The 16,228-nt window shown below is 41.2% G+C and overlaps 1 protein-coding gene across 3 annotated transcripts; it reads right to left on the bottom strand.

The window, feature by feature from the left end:
• Positions 1-12,917: 12,917 nt before the first annotated feature.
• On the bottom strand, positions 12,918-15,943 carry LOC127627213 (parvalbumin, thymic CPV3-like). 3 transcript variants are annotated; one of them, XM_052103507.1, is made up of 5 exons: positions 15,691-15,943; positions 15,218-15,288; positions 14,986-15,118; positions 14,296-14,405; positions 12,918-13,181 (listed from the first exon to the last, which is right to left on the bottom strand). In XM_052103507.1, the coding sequence occupies exons 2-5, from the start codon at positions 15,276-15,278 to the stop codon at positions 13,156-13,158; spliced, it is 330 nt and encodes a 109-aa protein (XP_051959467.1). In that variant the 5' UTR covers positions 15,279-15,288; positions 15,691-15,943; the 3' UTR covers positions 12,918-13,155. The 3 variants fall into 3 exon arrangements, with proteins under 3 accessions (XP_051959467.1, XP_051959466.1, XP_051959468.1); XM_052103506.1 differs by having other exon boundaries at positions 15,218-15,285; positions 15,691-15,941; XM_052103508.1 differs by lacking the exon at positions 15,691-15,943 and adding an exon at positions 15,623-15,640.
• Between the last annotated feature and the right edge of the window lie 285 nt (positions 15,944-16,228).

Below are 16,228 nucleotides of genomic sequence, written 5' to 3'. Positions count from 1 at the left end.
TATAAATATACACTCAATATTAAATATATAAAATATTTGCAAGATTTACACTGATAAATAAGGTGGAAACACATCATCACAGTCTGTTAAAAAGGTTTATTATGACCTTTTGGAGGAGTGAAGACATTGGCTCGAGGGTTCTACTCATCCTTTTCAAGTTCTTACGGAACACAAGAACCTTGAGTACATACAAAAAGCTAAACTTCTGAATCCCCGTCAGGCCAGGTTATCACTTTTCTTTAACCGCTTCGAGTTTACACTTACTTACCGCCCAGGGTCCAAGAATCACAAGCCGGATGCCATGTCTCGAGTCTATGCCCCTGCTGTCCGAGAAGATTCTGTAAGATCCATCATCCCCGGTAACAGGATTGTGGCCCGGTGCGGTGGAAGATCATGGATGTGGTCAGACAGGCTCAAGTCCAAGAACCTGATCCAGGCAATAGCCCTCCTGGCTGTCTGTTCGTTCCCCACTCTGTTCGCTCTCAAATTCTCCAGTGGGCTCATGCATCTCCTCTCACCTGTCACCCAGGTTACGGTCGCACCCTCGAGTTTCTCCAAAGGCTTTTCTGGTGACCTACGATTAAGGAAGACACAGAGACGTTTGTCAAGGCCTGAACCATGTGCAACCAGAGCAAGGCTTCTCACAGTGCCCCTCAGGGTCTTCTGTTTCCACTTCCTATCCCTTGACGCCCCTGGTCTCATCTCTCCATGGACTTTATCACAGGCCTCCTGCCATCCCACGGTAATACCACCATTTATGTCATTATAGACAGATTTTCCAAACCTTCCAGATTCATTCCACTTCCTAAACTACCCTCCGTTAAGCAGACAGCTGAATTGGTCATTGAACATGTTTTCGAGTCTTTGGTTTTCCTCAGGACATTGTCTCTGATCGAGGACCCCAGTTCTCTTCCCGGTTCTGGAAAGCCTTCTGTCAGCTGGTGGGATCAACGGTGAGCCTGTCCTCAGGATTCCATCCGGAGTCCGACGGATAGAGTTAACCAGGAGCTGGAAGCAACCCTGAGGTGCATGGCTGCCAGCAATCCATCCTCCTGGTCGTCATTCATTGTGTGGGCCGAGTATGCCCACAACACCCTGAAATCCTCCACTACAGGCATGTCACCCTTCGAGTGCCAATTTGGATTAGCGCCCCCCCCCCCTTTCTCGAGCAAGAAGAAGTTGTTGTCCCTTAGGCCCTGAGGTTCGTCAGGCGGTGTCGGTCGACCTGGAGGAAAACCCAGTCCAAAGTTCTCCGGACCTCGCAAACCTATCAGCGATAGGCCAATCGCCACACCTGCCCCTTCCCTTCACCCGGGTCGAAGTGTATGGCCCTCCACGAAGAACCTGCCATTACGGGTGGAATCCCGTAAACTCTCCCAATGGTTCATCAGACCATTCTGCATTACCAGGTAAGTCAATCCAGTTACTTACCAGTTGTACCTACCTAGGTCATTCAAAATTAATCCCACGTTTCATGTGTCGCTCCTAAAACCTGTTTTGTCTTCTCCCTTTGCCCCCCCGGACAGACCTCCTCTGCCACCCCATATTATCGATGGACTGTGTAGGCCGGCTGTCCATCGGATACTGGACTCCTGTGGGGTACAATGGTCCTTGCAGTATCTGGTGGATTAGGAGGGCTACGGTCCTGAGGAGCGCTTCTGGGTTCCTGCCAGAGACATCCTCGACCCTGAGTTGATTCGAGAATTCCACGCTCGCAGACCGGGTTGTCCTGTGGGGAATATCATGAGTCATTCCTAGTGAGGTAATTTAAGTTACCTCAGTTCCCTTGCTTGTCACTTGGTTTGTATGGAGGTGGCCTCCCGATCAGTGGGCAGCCCGCCTATTGCCCCTGCTTTCCGGGGAGGCGCAGCTGGCGGCACAACATCTTCCCGCCGCCAGCCTCCTGGATTATAACCATCTCAGGAAAGCCATCCAGCAACGGGTCTGTCGGAACCCGGAGCAGAGTCGGCAGCTATTCCGCTCGTTGAGCTTCGGGAAGGACGGCCGCCCTTCCCGAATCATCCGGAAATGGCTGTTGGTGGGGGGAACCCGTAATGTCGTGGAAGTGGTCGACATGGTGGTACTGGAGCAGTTTGTCTCCCAACTTTCCCGAGACATGTCGGAGTGGGTCCAGTGCCACCGCACGGCGGCGCCAACTGGCAGAGGACTACATGGCGGCGTTTCCAGGAGGCGGCGAGGCAGTATCTTCTCTCTCTCTCTCTCTCTCTCTCTCTACCCCCTGTGTCTTGTGTTCCCTCCCCTTCCCCCCGTTCCCCTCACTCCTGCACAATTCCGGCTCCTCGGAGGTGGGGAGGCCCACCCAGACCCCGAACCCGGTCCAGAGGACCCTTTCCCTTGTCTGCCCCTTCAAACCCCCCTGTCTCTCTCCGCTATTCCCCCCAGGTTGGCGAGCCCACCCCCACGAGTGCGGAAGGAAGACCTGGGCCGGTCTGCTGGAGCTGCGGGGAAACCGGACATAGCCAGGAGCAGTGTCCAGTGATGGAGGTGGTTCGGATCCCCGATGCTCCACAGGCCGCCCCCGATCGTGCTGGAATGTATTGCATACCGGTGAAGGGGGATACACATCAAGCTTTGGTGGATAAAGGTTGTTCTCAAACCTCGATCCACCAACGCTTGGTGCAAGGAGGGGCATTGGATAAAAATAAACTGGTGAGGGTGAGGTGTGTGCATGGGGACATTCACAAGTATCCAGTGGTTACCATTGAGATACGATTCAGGGGAAAAAGGCATAGAGTCGAGGCCGCGGTTAATTCCTGCCTCACCCATCCACTAATCCTGGGAACCAATTGGCCCGGTTTTAAAAATGTACTGAGGGTAATGTGTGTATATGGGTCCTGCAGAGTAGTGATGCAGGGTGTGGTGTGTGATACTATGGCTGGGGATGCGGTGCCGGGGCCGTCAACATCGGCTCCACATCAAGATGATGCAGACGAGGGAGTTCCCATCCTCAGGGACTTCCCTGAGGGGGACTTCCCTCTGGAGCAGTCGCGTGACGAGTCCCTCAGGCACGCCTTCTACCAAGTGAAAGTAATTGATGGTCAACAGCTCCAGCCCGGTCTTGCGCTCACATACCCGTCCTTTTCTATTATCAAAGAGCGGTTGTATTGAGTGACGCAGGACACTCAAACCAAAGAAGTTACAACTCAGCTGTTAGTACCGAAGAGCCGTCGGGAAACACTCTTCCAGGCGTCTCACTATAATACAATGGCCGGTCACTTAGGTCAAGAAAAGTCTTTGAACCGTATAATGGACCGTTTCTTTTGGCCGGGCATTCACGGGGATGTTCGCAAGTGGTGTGCGGCATGCTGGGAATGTCAGTTGGTGAACCCACCGTCCACCCCAAAAGCGCCATTGCGCCCGCTGCCGTTGATCAAGATCACCTTCGACAGAATTGGAATGGATCTCGTCGGGCCATTACAAAAGACTGTGCGTGGGCATCGCTTTGTGTTATTTCTGGTGGACTATGCAACACGATATCTGGAAGCAGTGCCTCTACGCAACATTTCAGTATGCAGTGTTGTGGAGGCACTCTTCAAAATGATCTCCCGAGTGGGGATTCCAAAGGAAAACCTCACGGACAAAGGCACAACATTCATGTCACGTACACTTTGCGAACTATATGAATTATTAGGCATTAAGTCGATTCGTACCAGCGTCTACCACCCGCAGACCAATGGACTGGTTGAACGATTTAATAAGACCTTGAAAAACATGATTCGTAAGTTCGTACACAAAGATGCTAAAAACTGGGATTATTGGCTCGAACCCCTGCTGTTTGCAGTACAAGAGGTCCTGCAAGCCTCCACCAGCTTTTCCCCGTTTGAACTACTGTATGGGCGCCGGCCACGGGGTGTGCTTGACGTCATACGGGAAGCTTGGGAGGAAGGACATTAGGATAGCAAAAATGTAATTCAATACGTTCTTGACCTTCGAGCAAAACACCACACTTTGGGACGGGTAACACAGGAGAATTTGCTCCAAGTGCAAGAACGCCAATGCCGACTGTACGACAGGGGCACTTGGCTGCGGGAATTTTCACAGGAAGATAAAGTGCTTGTGTTGCTGCCCACCTCGAGCTCCAAATTACTCGCCAAGTGGCAAGGACCCTTTGAGGTCACGCAACGTGTTGGAGATCTCGATTATGGGGTTAAGCGAACTGATAGGAGAGGGTCACGTCAAACCTACCACCACAACCTACTCAAACCATGGAGGGAGGCAGTACCAGTAGCCTTGGCGACGGTGGTTCCGGAGAAGGTGGAGCTCGGACCGGAGGTACCTCCAAAAGCAAATTAATTTACCCCGGTCCCTTGCGGAGACCACCTCTCGCTGTCGCAGCTGACAGATGTTGCGAGGCTGCAAGCAGAGTTCGCAGACGTGTTTTCTCCCCTGCCCATTCGCACTAACCTCATAGAACACCATATCGAGACCACCCCGGGTGTGGTGGTTCGTAGCCGCCCCTCTTGTCTCCCTGAGCATAAGAAAAAGGTTGTTAGGGAAGAATTAGAGGCAATGCTCGAAATGGGCATAATACAAGAGTCGCACAGTGATTGGGCCAGCCCGGTAGTTCTGGTACTGAAAAACGGCGGCTCGGTCCGTTTCTGTGTTGACTATCGGAAATTGAACGCGGTGTCCAAATTTGACGCTTATCCAATGACGCTTATCCAATTGATGAGTTACTCTATCGGTTGGGCGCAGCTCAATTTTACTCGACGCTGGACTTAACAAAGGGGTATTGAAGATCCCTTTAACTACAATACCCTATAGCCTTTTCCCCCCACCGTTCGGATTACACCAATTTGTGACACTTCCGTTCGGTTTGTTTGGAGCCCCGGCTACTTTTCAGCACCTTATGGACAAGATCCTCAGACCGCACGCAGCTTATGCAACATCTGAGGGCTGTTTTGAGAGCGCTGGTGGGCGGGACTCACGGCCAACCCGAAGAAGTATGCAATTGGGAGGAAGTTAGGTATCTAGGGTTCCACTTGGGTCACGGGCAGGTGCGTCCACAGACAAAAGCGCAGCGATCGCAGCCTGCTCGGCACCCAAGACCAAAAAGGGGATAAGGCAGTTTTTGGGGCTGGCTGCCTACTTCCGAAGGTTTGTGCCTAGTTATTCTGATGTCGCCAGCCCGCTAACTGACCTTACTAAAAAGGGGGCTCCTGATCCGGTCCAGTGGACAGAGTCATACCAACAGGCCTTCCTTAAGGTAAAATCTGCACTGTGTGAGGGGCCGCTTTTACATGCACCTGATTTCTCTCCCCCCTTTATTTTGATTAAGTGGGCGGTTCTGACGCTCCGCTACTGCCTGCTGGGGAGGGCCTTCACCCTCTGTTCCGATCATGCCCCTCTGCAGTGGCTCCACCGCATGAAGGATACTAACGCACGGATCACCCGTTGGTATCTGGCTCTCCAGCCCTTTAAATTCAAGGTGGTCCACAGGCCGGGGGCGCAGATGGTTGTGGCTGACTTTCTCTCCAGAAATGGGGGGGAGTAGGCAGGCCGGATGTTGCCCCGCCCTGAGTCAGCGGTGGTGTCATGTGGCATGGGGGCATGGTCGTGTGTCGGCCTGCGGGAGAGAGAGAGAGCGGTAAGGCTTGTCACCTGGTTTATAATTAACCCTAACACCTGTGTCTTGTTATAGTGATACAAAGAGATACATTTAAGGAACGCCAAGTGTCCAGGGAGAGAGAGAGAGAGAGAGAAAGAGTGTCCAGAAAGCACTACAACCCAGAGTGTGCTACCTTTATGATTTATGTTTCATTTTAACGGCGGTTACAGTCGGACGTACAGAAAAGTGCCAATTAATGTACTGACCTCAAAACCTGCTTCGCTGTCTCCTGACTCCTCCATTGCTCAAACCAACCAGTTTACAAGCATGTATTTGCTCCATAGGCTAAACATGAGAAAAATAGGGCCATCTGGTGGAAAATATAAACATTTAACATTTTGAAGCCAGGGCTCCAGAATGAAGTGTTATATCATAGAAATCATGATTTTATGCTTTAATGGCACTGGGATTAATTATTGCAGTTTTAATTGGTTTCAATGGGGACATGTTGGCATTGACAGAACCAAATTATCGAAAATGTATTACAACAAAAATGTCTCGAAGGTCGCACAAGGGTTAAAGGTTATTAGTTTGAATCTAGAGTTGGGGTAGGAGTCCGCCAGTCACAAGTCCAATTTTAATAGACTTGGACTTGTCATGGACTTGGAGGCATTTTTACTCGGACTTGGCTCGGACTCGAGCCTTTGGGACTCTGGATTGTTTTCTGAGTCTAGCCGAGTCCATGACAATTGTAATGCAATGAAATAAATAAATAAATAAATAACAAAACCGAAAGTAATAAGCACATCTCTGTCTGCAGCTATATTAGCCTCTGAAGTCAGATGTAGCCAGAGTTGTTTCACTGCGTTTAAGCAAACATACGAACTTGCACAGTCACGCTCATCAGTCAAATTCGCTTGAATGTTACTACAAAGACTAGGCTACTGTATAACATTGACTACCGAGGTGGCTGGCACGACAAAAACACGAAGACGGGTATGTATTCAAAGTAATAGAAACTAAACAAGGCAGTTTCACATGACACAGGACCTGACAACTGATTAAATTGTGTGTGGCGTTTGTACAACCAAGACGGGGCTCGCATTGCGGTTTCATCGTGTTTCAAAACTTAACTTAAAAACAAGAACTTCACTGAGTTAAGTCACCCACATCATATCTCTCACAGTTAACTAAAAACAGCATATACAAATAAAAATAGTATTAATATTAGATATTATTGGGGCTTATTGCTAAAGCAGACAGCAACTCAAAACATATAAACTACACCTTTTTATTATTGATTGACTATTTTCAAAGCATTGACGAGCTGCTTAAAATACATTATTTTACAGTATGTGTCCACCATTCACAACATTCAACCATGCACAATAAAATATTAGGATAATTTGGGCAGTGAAATGTTTTGTTTATAACTTAAATATAGACTATATTTACATTTACATTTACATTTATTCATTTGGCAGACGCTTTTATCCAAAGCGACTTACAAAAGAGGAAGAACATCAGCGAATCATCTTAGGGAGACAGTGGTACAAAAAGTGCCATATTACAAAGTTTCACTATCATCATAATAGTATACAAAACAGATTTAAATGCAACAAGAAATGTAAATATTTTTATTTTATTTTTTTTTTTAGTGACCGGTTAAGTGCTTTTGGAAAAGATGTGTTTTTAGCCGTTTTTTGAAGCTAGAGAGTGAGTTAGCTTCCCGGATTGAGTTGGGAAGGTCATTCCACCACCGTGGTATGATGAAACTGAAAGTCCGGGAAAGTGTTTTGGTGCCTCTTTGTTTTGGTACGACAAGGCGACGTTCCTTAGCCGACCGCAGGCTTCTGGTGGGAACGTAGCGCTGCATAAATGTTTTTAGGTATGCTGGAGCAGACCCAGTGACTGTTTTATATGCCAGCATCAGGGCCTTGAATTTAAAACGTGCATGAACCGGCAGCCAGTGGAGAGAGACAAAGAGTGGTGTAACATGTGCTCTCTTTGGTTCATTAAAGACCAGACGTGCTGCTGCATTCTGGATCATTTGGAGAGGTCTAATAGCACATGCAGGAAGGCCTGCAATGACAGCGTTACAGTAGTCCAGTCTAGTCCAGTCTAGTTATGACAAGGGACTGAACGAGCAGTTGTGTGGCATGTACAGAGAGGAAGGGTCTTATCTTCCTGATATTGTAGAGTGTAAATCTACAAGATCTTGCAGTTTTATATTATTCGATTATTCAGGGTCTTATCTTCCTGATATTGTAGAGCGTAAATCTACAAGATCTTGCAGACTATATATTATTCGGTGACAGAGTTTTGTATGAAGCTAAACCATGTTACAAGATTAATTTAGTTGGTTATGACGTTTTCATTTTAAATGTTTTTTTAATTTAATTTTTATTGTAAACCACCGGGTAACTTTTTTTTAGCCTATATCTCTGACAATTTTGAAGGACAATTCTGTTAAATTTCTGACTCAAAATGTGTATTCTCCATGTTTTTGCGGTTAAAGAAGTGCTCAATGAAATTTCGTTTGGTTGGTATTTTAAGATTTCAGACTGGAGACCAACGGCTGCCGCTCAAGCAAATATCAAATTATTATTATTATTATTATTATTATTATTATCTTCAGCGGCAGCTGCTGCGAGACACACACGGACACATCAGGGTTTTAGGTACACAAGCAGCACGCAGAATTGCCCTGCATTGTGCGGTTTCCAGCAAATTAACTAGAAAATCATGTGAGTGACGACATGGCCCTAATATTATCAGTGGGCTTTTCCAGTGTTTTGGATGTAGCATTTGCACTCAAATCGTGAGACATAACTTCTCAGCAAGTGCTAATTACTACTGTTTTGACTCAATTATACAGTACTGTACAAAAGTTAGGCACTTGTGAAAAATGTTGCATAGTGAGGATCTCTTCAAAAATAATGACATAAATAGTTTTTATTTATCAATTAATGTCATACAAAGTCCAGTAAATATAAAAAAGCTAAATCAATATTCGGTGTGGCCACCTTTGCCCCAAATCTCCTAGGTACACCTGTACACAGTTTTCCTTGGTTGTTGGCAGAAAGGATGTTTCAAACTTCTTGGAGAATTTGCCACAGTTCTTCTATCTATTTAGGCTCTCAATTAGTCTCAATTGCTTCTGTCTCTTTATGTAATCTCAGACTGACTCGATTTTCAGTGGGGGGTTCTGTGGGGGCCATGAAATCATGTTACAGGGCTCCCTGTTCTATTCTATTCTTTTCTATTTGCAAAAGTAATGTTTGGGATTCTAACATTTATATTTCCTATTGACACATTAAAGCTGAAGATATAAATAATCATCTTAAGATAAATGCTTTTGTGAAACATCTTATGTGCCATATCTCAAATCAGTCGGCAGATAGAGAAAAAAGATTCAGAAAGAAATCTCAGTATATTATTTCTTTAGATAGGGATCATTTTAAATAAAACTAAATTTAATTTAATTGACACATTCAAAATTAAGTATAAGTAAAAACTAAATTAAAAATTGAAACTTAACCTTGGTTGTAATGACTAACGCAGCTGTCACTTTCTTTGGCGTATGTTTGAGTGGAAGGGAAAAAGCAACAAATAATTGAAACGTCAACAGAAATCAATAAGAAGTGAGTTTAAGGAGAGTTTTGTGTTCATACACCTAAAATGCTTTCATTCTGAAACCACTTTGAAGTCTGTTCAGCAGAACACTAATCATAAAATGTATATAAAGGTAACAGAGGTGTTTTTGTTACATTTATATTGACAAACTGTTTTGCTTAATTGTGAAGTTTAAAATAAGCATAAAATATTGTTGTTGAGTTAACCGTTACATTTTTAATTCCGATTAATTTGGACTCGGACTAAGGTGGACTTGAACCCAACACTATTTGAATCCCTCATGGGATAATCTTAAAGCAGTACCTGTTGTGTATGATGTTGAGTGTTATGTAGGCCAAATTTATGGACTGAAGGCTGTATTGTGGTTGGTCCCATAATTACTGCTTGCTGTTATATTTAAAAAAAATTACACTGTTGTTTTAAAAAATATGCAGTTTACAGTGTACAAATCTCCATGTGTTACTGTCTAATTTATAATATTGGGGAAAATGTATAAAACATGTTAATGAATACTGCTGAACAGATATTAGTCCTAACATTTTATTTCATGTTATATTTTTGATAATAATTTTAAAACCAAAGTTCAACCAGCTCTAAAGCCAAGACCACTGTCTCTCATACTTAAAATGGTGCTCTCTGACGGAATAATATGAAAGATAAGCTTCATTTCATAACTTCTGTTCAATCTCCCCCACACAGGGATTATCTCAGTGGAGCTATCATCATTTAGACACATGTTTGTCTGGCTCATTTAGTTCTTTGGCTTTAGTGCAGAAAGGGGATAATCAGAAGCTAGGATTGATGCAGCATTTTCAATTCCATTGTTCTAATGGGCTAAGCAGTAACCTGAGTGGGATATCCTTACCATTCAGTATTAAGAGGCCATCTTCACTGAAACTTACACCTGCTCTCACTGTCTGTCCCTTTTGTGCCTCCTTAGTTTGCTTTACATTTAACTCTCTTGTTCCTAAGGCTATCCAGGATGAATGTAAACCACCTTTCAAGTTTTTTTGGATATTATTTTACCATGAGCTATGTTGTATGTATTAATTAGAGAATATGAATGCAAATGTAAACAAAAAACAATAAAATAGCCTGAGTAAAGGCTATATCAGAAGCTTTGATGTCTTCATCTGTCACTTCTGTAGAGCCAAATTCATGAAACATTTTATGTATTAATTCGGTAACACTTTACAATATGGTTTCATTAGTTAACATCAGTCCACAACATTAGTTAACATGAACTAACAATGATTATTGTATTTTGCATCATCTAAGTACAATACTTGTTAATATTAATCTTATTTAATGTTAATTTCAACATATACTAACACATATTTAAAATCAAAGATTGTATTAGTTAACATTAGTTAATGCACTCTGAACTATCATGAACTAACTAGCAACTAACATTAACAAAGATTAATAAATGATGTAACATATATATTGTTAATTGTTTGTTCATATACCTAATGCATTTACTGATGTTAAAAAATGGAACCTTATTGTAAAGTGTTGCCAATAATCCTTAAATAATGCTTTTTAATTGGCTGAGAAATTAGAACGGTTTCATTCTCATCATTTGCATATTTGTAATAACAGCAATTATATTCAGAGTTGGCAAAAACTCTGATGATACAAAAATATGAGATACCACGTGTTATATCATTGGAAAGGTCTTAATTAGTCAAATGCAATGAGCAAATTTGTTTCACTCAGAGGCCAAACTGCAGTGAGTGTTAGTGTATGAAATTCTCAATGACACACATAAATATAATAAAACTCAGCATCTTTTTGTCATGTTTTCCCTCATTACTTCCTAAAACACACAGTACATGTAACATAGACATTGACATATCATAACTTACAGCAGACTATCCAGATTCAAACGAGCCCAAACACAACATAATATGATGAGAAGATCTTGAACTATTCCTCAAAGAGTGTTCATGGAAAGATGATGCACAAAAGGGCGCTCAGCACACATTGTGTTTGTGTGTGTGTGTGTGTGTGTACAGGTTTAACCTCCATTGTGGGGACCAAATGTCCCCACAAGGATAGCCAGCCAGCGGTCCCCACGAGGGAAATGGCTTAGTAAACATACTAAACTATGTTTTGTTTTGTTTTTTTATGTAAAAATGCAAATAGGTTTCTGTGAGGGTTAGGGTTAGGGGATACAAATCCATAGGAGTCTATGGAAAATCCCCACGATGATATAAAACAAAATGTGTGTGTGTGTGTGTGTGTGTGTGTGTGTGTGTGTGTGTGAGCGTGTATTTATCACTTTGTGGGGACCAAATGTCCCCATAAGGATAGTAAAACCTGAAATTTTTGACCTTGTGGGGACATTTTGTCGGTCCCCATGAGGAAAACAGCTTATAAATCATACTAAATTATGTTTTTTGAAAATGTAAAAATGCAGAAAGTTTTCTGTGAGGGTTAGGTTTAGGGGTAGGGTTAGGTTTAGGGGATAGAATATAAAGTTTGTACAGTATAAAAACCATTATGTCTATGGAAAGTCCCCATAAAACATGGAAACACAACATGTGTGTGTGTGTGTGTGTGTGTGTGTGTGTGTGTGTGTGTGTGTGTGTGTGTGTGTGTGTGTGTGTGTGTGTGTGTGTGTGTAAAGTCTGAGGACTTTGTGTGTGCAAACACACACCCTCATATGTGCTCATCAAAGGAACTGAGATGCTACTGAACACTTCATATTTCTGTATTTTGTTGTCTAATCCATTCATTTCCAATGGCTGGTTACTTTAGACTAGGAACACAACAAGTGTAACAAAGTGAAATAAAATTAATAACATTTTATGAAAACTATGTGAACAAAGCCATGGAATTTTATTATAACTGAATGAAATAAACTACAGTTTTCAGAAAAAAAGTTAATCGGTCAGTTTTGACCGGAGTAAAATATAAGAGTAAAAGAATGATGCACATGGCTATTTATTCCATTTTTGCTGTAGTTTGGAGAAGTTTAAGCAATGCTGTTCCAAACTTTTGTTGGGGATGCCATTTTATGTATTTCACCTCAGAGTTCACAGTCACGTTTCAGTGTAAATCATTAAAGTAATTGTAGAGTAGAGTTTATTTTCTAAGTGAATACAGAATGGTTGAACTTTAAGAAGCAGGAATAATGTCACACAGAGTTCAAAGTACATGCTAAATTCATGTCACATGCTGGTGGTTATCATGTACAGAATACCACTTATTTTCTTTAATACGACACCATGTGCTATGTAAGGCAAATATTACATATGCCAGTATCAATACCAATATACATTACCTCTAAGTGTTTCTATTTTCTGAGGATAAACTGGGTAATTACAGCAATTTTCATAAAAAAATACTATCTTTATATATCTTTAAACTATATTTTTCCTCTTTTGGAAAGTCATTGAAATGTAATAGTTGATTTTTTTTATTTTGCTGTTGGAGCAACTGGAATGTAAAGATATATTTGGTATGGTCTCCCAAGTACCGTTATAGAAGTTTATCCTGCTATAGTTTACTTCTGCATTCAAAACCCGGAAATGTTAAAAGGGTTGGTTGCTCAGGAGACCTGGCTAGAGTCACTCAGCACACCCTGGATTTGAACTCATGACACCAGAGGTGGTAGTCAGCATCTTTAATCATATTTAATTTGGTCATTATTTAGTCAAGTAAAATGTCTTCTAAAGCAGATATAAAAGACAGTAAGCCAAATGCATCAGTTTTAGTGACTTTATTTTCTTTTCCCTGAACTGTTTTGTCATTGGTCATTTGAAATAAAATGGAACAATAAAACAGACATGTATATTCAAAAGACAAATTCATGTACTGATGCTTATTTTGAAATTAAATCCTATGTAAAAAGCAGAGGGAAAGATGAAGCCACAGCGCTCGTGTCTGTGTGCTGCAGACTGAGTGTGACCGAGGGTTATTCTGTCAGGATAACACCAATTCTTTCAGGATAACACCATTGTTTGGAACTCTACAGAGGAAGAGGAACATCAGAATTCATAATTAGTGTTCAATTTTCTAAAGAAAAATTGTATATTGACTAATTTTAAAGGAATAGTAAAATTCAAATAATAATGTTCCGTTTCTGGGACAAGAGCCTCAACCTAAGCTGTACAGGTGATTCTATATATATATATATAGAATCACCTGTACAGCTTAGGTACACAGTACAACTTTTATGTACTGTGCACTAGCATTTTAAAACACACACATAAATTAATTACTTAAATATAAATGATTAAAAAAATCAAATAATATAACATTGCGCTGACTATTATTTGAGTGTCCCTGATGGATTAATTCAATACCACCCGAAGAAGTTATGGTGACATACTTGAGCTCAGCCTCCTCAATAAATCCACTGTTGTCTTCATCTGTACAGTTTATATATATATATATATATATATATATATATATATATATATATATATATATATATATATATATATATATATATATATAAAACACTTATTAAATTAATATGGCTAAAATATGGCAACATGTAGTGTGAACTCTTTTTCACAAATATTTGCATGCTGCTTAAATACTTAGCATCATCTAAGAGCGTGGGGATTAAAATAATCGTTTGAGGTTGTCCTGTTCTTTGATCCTCTTATGCAGTGCAGTACAGTTTTTATCTTAAATAAATAATGAGTTTCAGTGAGTACTGAGTAAACTATTAAATCTTAGCACTTGATGTCAGAGTATTGTTCAGTCTCACTTTCTCACAGACTGTCTAAGAATGAGATTAACTCATTTGTGCATGCCACAAGTCATTAGCCAACACAGTCTGCAGGACACTAAAAGTAACTTTTTTATTAACAAACGAATGTTGAAGTCTGATGTTATACGTGGTATTCTCATGCATGTGATAGTAAATTATGAATATTAAATTAACAGACAAGAAAACAGTATCAAATAACATAAACACACTTGTCTAATATAAATACTCCTTTTTTTTTCATTTTGGATAAAAATTTCAAAATTTTGCTAAATTTGATAACAGAATACTTTTTAAAAAAGTAGATGCATAAACACAATAAATGAAAACCACACCATTACACGACTGTGAGAGAAAACATTACCTTCTGCTCCAATCTTTCCATCACTATCATCATCTGCAGCTGTAAGGAGGCTCTTAATCTCCTTTTCTGTCAGAGTTCGTGCCCCTGGGAAAAACCGCTGGAGAAAGAACCTGATTCACACAAATCCATTGATGAGAAGAATGAACTATGCATTTTAACAGATCTTCTTCTATGCATACACATACTATACTTCTGATCTTACCAAACAATTCAAAATATATATATTCAAAAATGATCTCTTTCACCTGAGGAGTCCTGGATGTGAGCTAAAAATTAAACACTAGTGACCCTCAACGGACCGCTCTGAATGTCATGGGTTAGATCAGCTGATGTCATTACATAATGCAGATAAATCACATAACAGGGACAGACAAAAACATAATGACAGCACAGGACTGGGAATTTAATGTAAAGCTAAACAAAAGCAATTCTCTTTATGTGCAGGATTTTATTATGCATGCCTGAAAAGCATTAGCATATTATGATTAGAAATAGGGATGTTTTCTCTGATCACACTAAGCCATTCAACTTTTATGTACTGTGCACTAGCATTTTAAAACACACACATAAATTAATTACTTAAATAAAAATGATTAAAAAAAATCAAATAATATAACATTGCGCTGACTATTATTTGAGTGTCCCTGATGGATTAATTCAATACCACTCGAAGAAGTTATGGTGACATACTTGAGCTCAGCCTCCTCAATAAATCCACTGTTGTCTTCATCTATAATGCGGAAGACATCCTTCACCTCTTGGGGACTTTTCTGACTCAGGCCACAAAGTTGGAAAAACTTTTTATAACAAAAGGAGTCTGGAGCTTTTGGAGAAAAGTGCATGAGAGTCCAATGATGCTGCAGACCAAACATGACTCAACATAGCTACTAAGTATATATATATATATATATATTTGCTATACCTTGGCAGTCTTTAACAGCATTCTCAATGGCTTCAGCGGAGAGGATGGAAGTAAGTGACATGTTCAACCTGCTGGAAGAAAAAAATGTCTTATTTTTTTCTTTAAATATTTAACTTTTGATAGGCCTACATTTGTGCATCCCCCCACCCCAAAGTTGTCAAAGGAGACAAAGAAATGGCTGGCTACAACAAAGACAACATCTAAATGACAGAAACATTACAATGTGCAAACACTATGACATTACCAAATCATCATCATCATCATCATCATACACTTGCTTCAGTTTTATTGTCTACATTCCAATACTATAACATCTTTCTATCAAATTTGTTCTATTAAAATTGTGTTATATAATTAAAATAGACCACTTCAAACAAAGAGTAAACGCATATATGTTTCGCCTACATATGTGACGTTGATCGGTATTATGATGTAGCCTACTAATTGACGTGAAGCGGACAACAGCATCTCACCGCTTTGAAGAGTCTCTCGTCCCGGTGATCCAGAGCAGAGGTAAGGCTGTGTGATAGTGCCTCTCATCCACTGCCAACTTATATATATATTTATATGCTCGTGGGACGGACAATGAGCGACGCTTGGGTTACCTGTCCGTGTATCAAATTCTTATCTACTTGAATTTCTTGACTAACTAATTATCCTTTACTTTTTAAATGAGGCTCAGACTGAATGAACAGACAGGCACCTGTACTCCGCCCAGTGCGTCCTTGATAGGAAAGAAGCCTCTCTCTCTCTCTCTCTCTCTCTCTCTCTCTCTCTCTCTCTCTCTCTCACACACACACACACACACACACACACACACACAGTTGTGTTTCCATGTTTTATGGGGACTTTCCATAGACATAATGGTTTTTACCTAACCCTACCCCTAAACCTAACCCTCACAGAAAACTTTCTGCATTTTTACATTTTCAAAAAACATAATTTAGTATGATTTATAAGCTGTTTTCCTCATGGGGACCGACAAAATGTCCCCACAAGGTCAAACATTTC

This window comes from Xyrauchen texanus, chromosome 33 (genome assembly GCF_025860055.1).
Source record: "Xyrauchen texanus isolate HMW12.3.18 chromosome 33, RBS_HiC_50CHRs, whole genome shotgun sequence".
Lineage (NCBI taxonomy): Eukaryota > Metazoa > Chordata > Actinopteri > Cypriniformes > Catostomidae > Xyrauchen > Xyrauchen texanus.
The sequence above is the reverse complement of the archived record's forward strand: the minus strand, read 5'-3'. Positions and strand labels throughout refer to the sequence as shown.

Coding starts and splice junctions, on each gene's coding strand:
- LOC127627213 (XM_052103507.1), bottom strand. CDS start 15,278: ATGTCACTTACTTCCATCCTCTCCGCTGAAGCCATTGAGAATGCTGTT. Junction 15,119..15,217: donor TGCTGTTAAAGACTGCCAAG/GTATAGCAAATA, acceptor TTTCTCCAAAAG/CTCCAGACTCCTTTTGTTAT. Junction 13,182..14,295: donor TGGAAAGATTGGAGCAGAAG/GTAATGTTTTCT, acceptor CTTCCTCTGTAG/AGTTCCAAACAATGGTGTTA.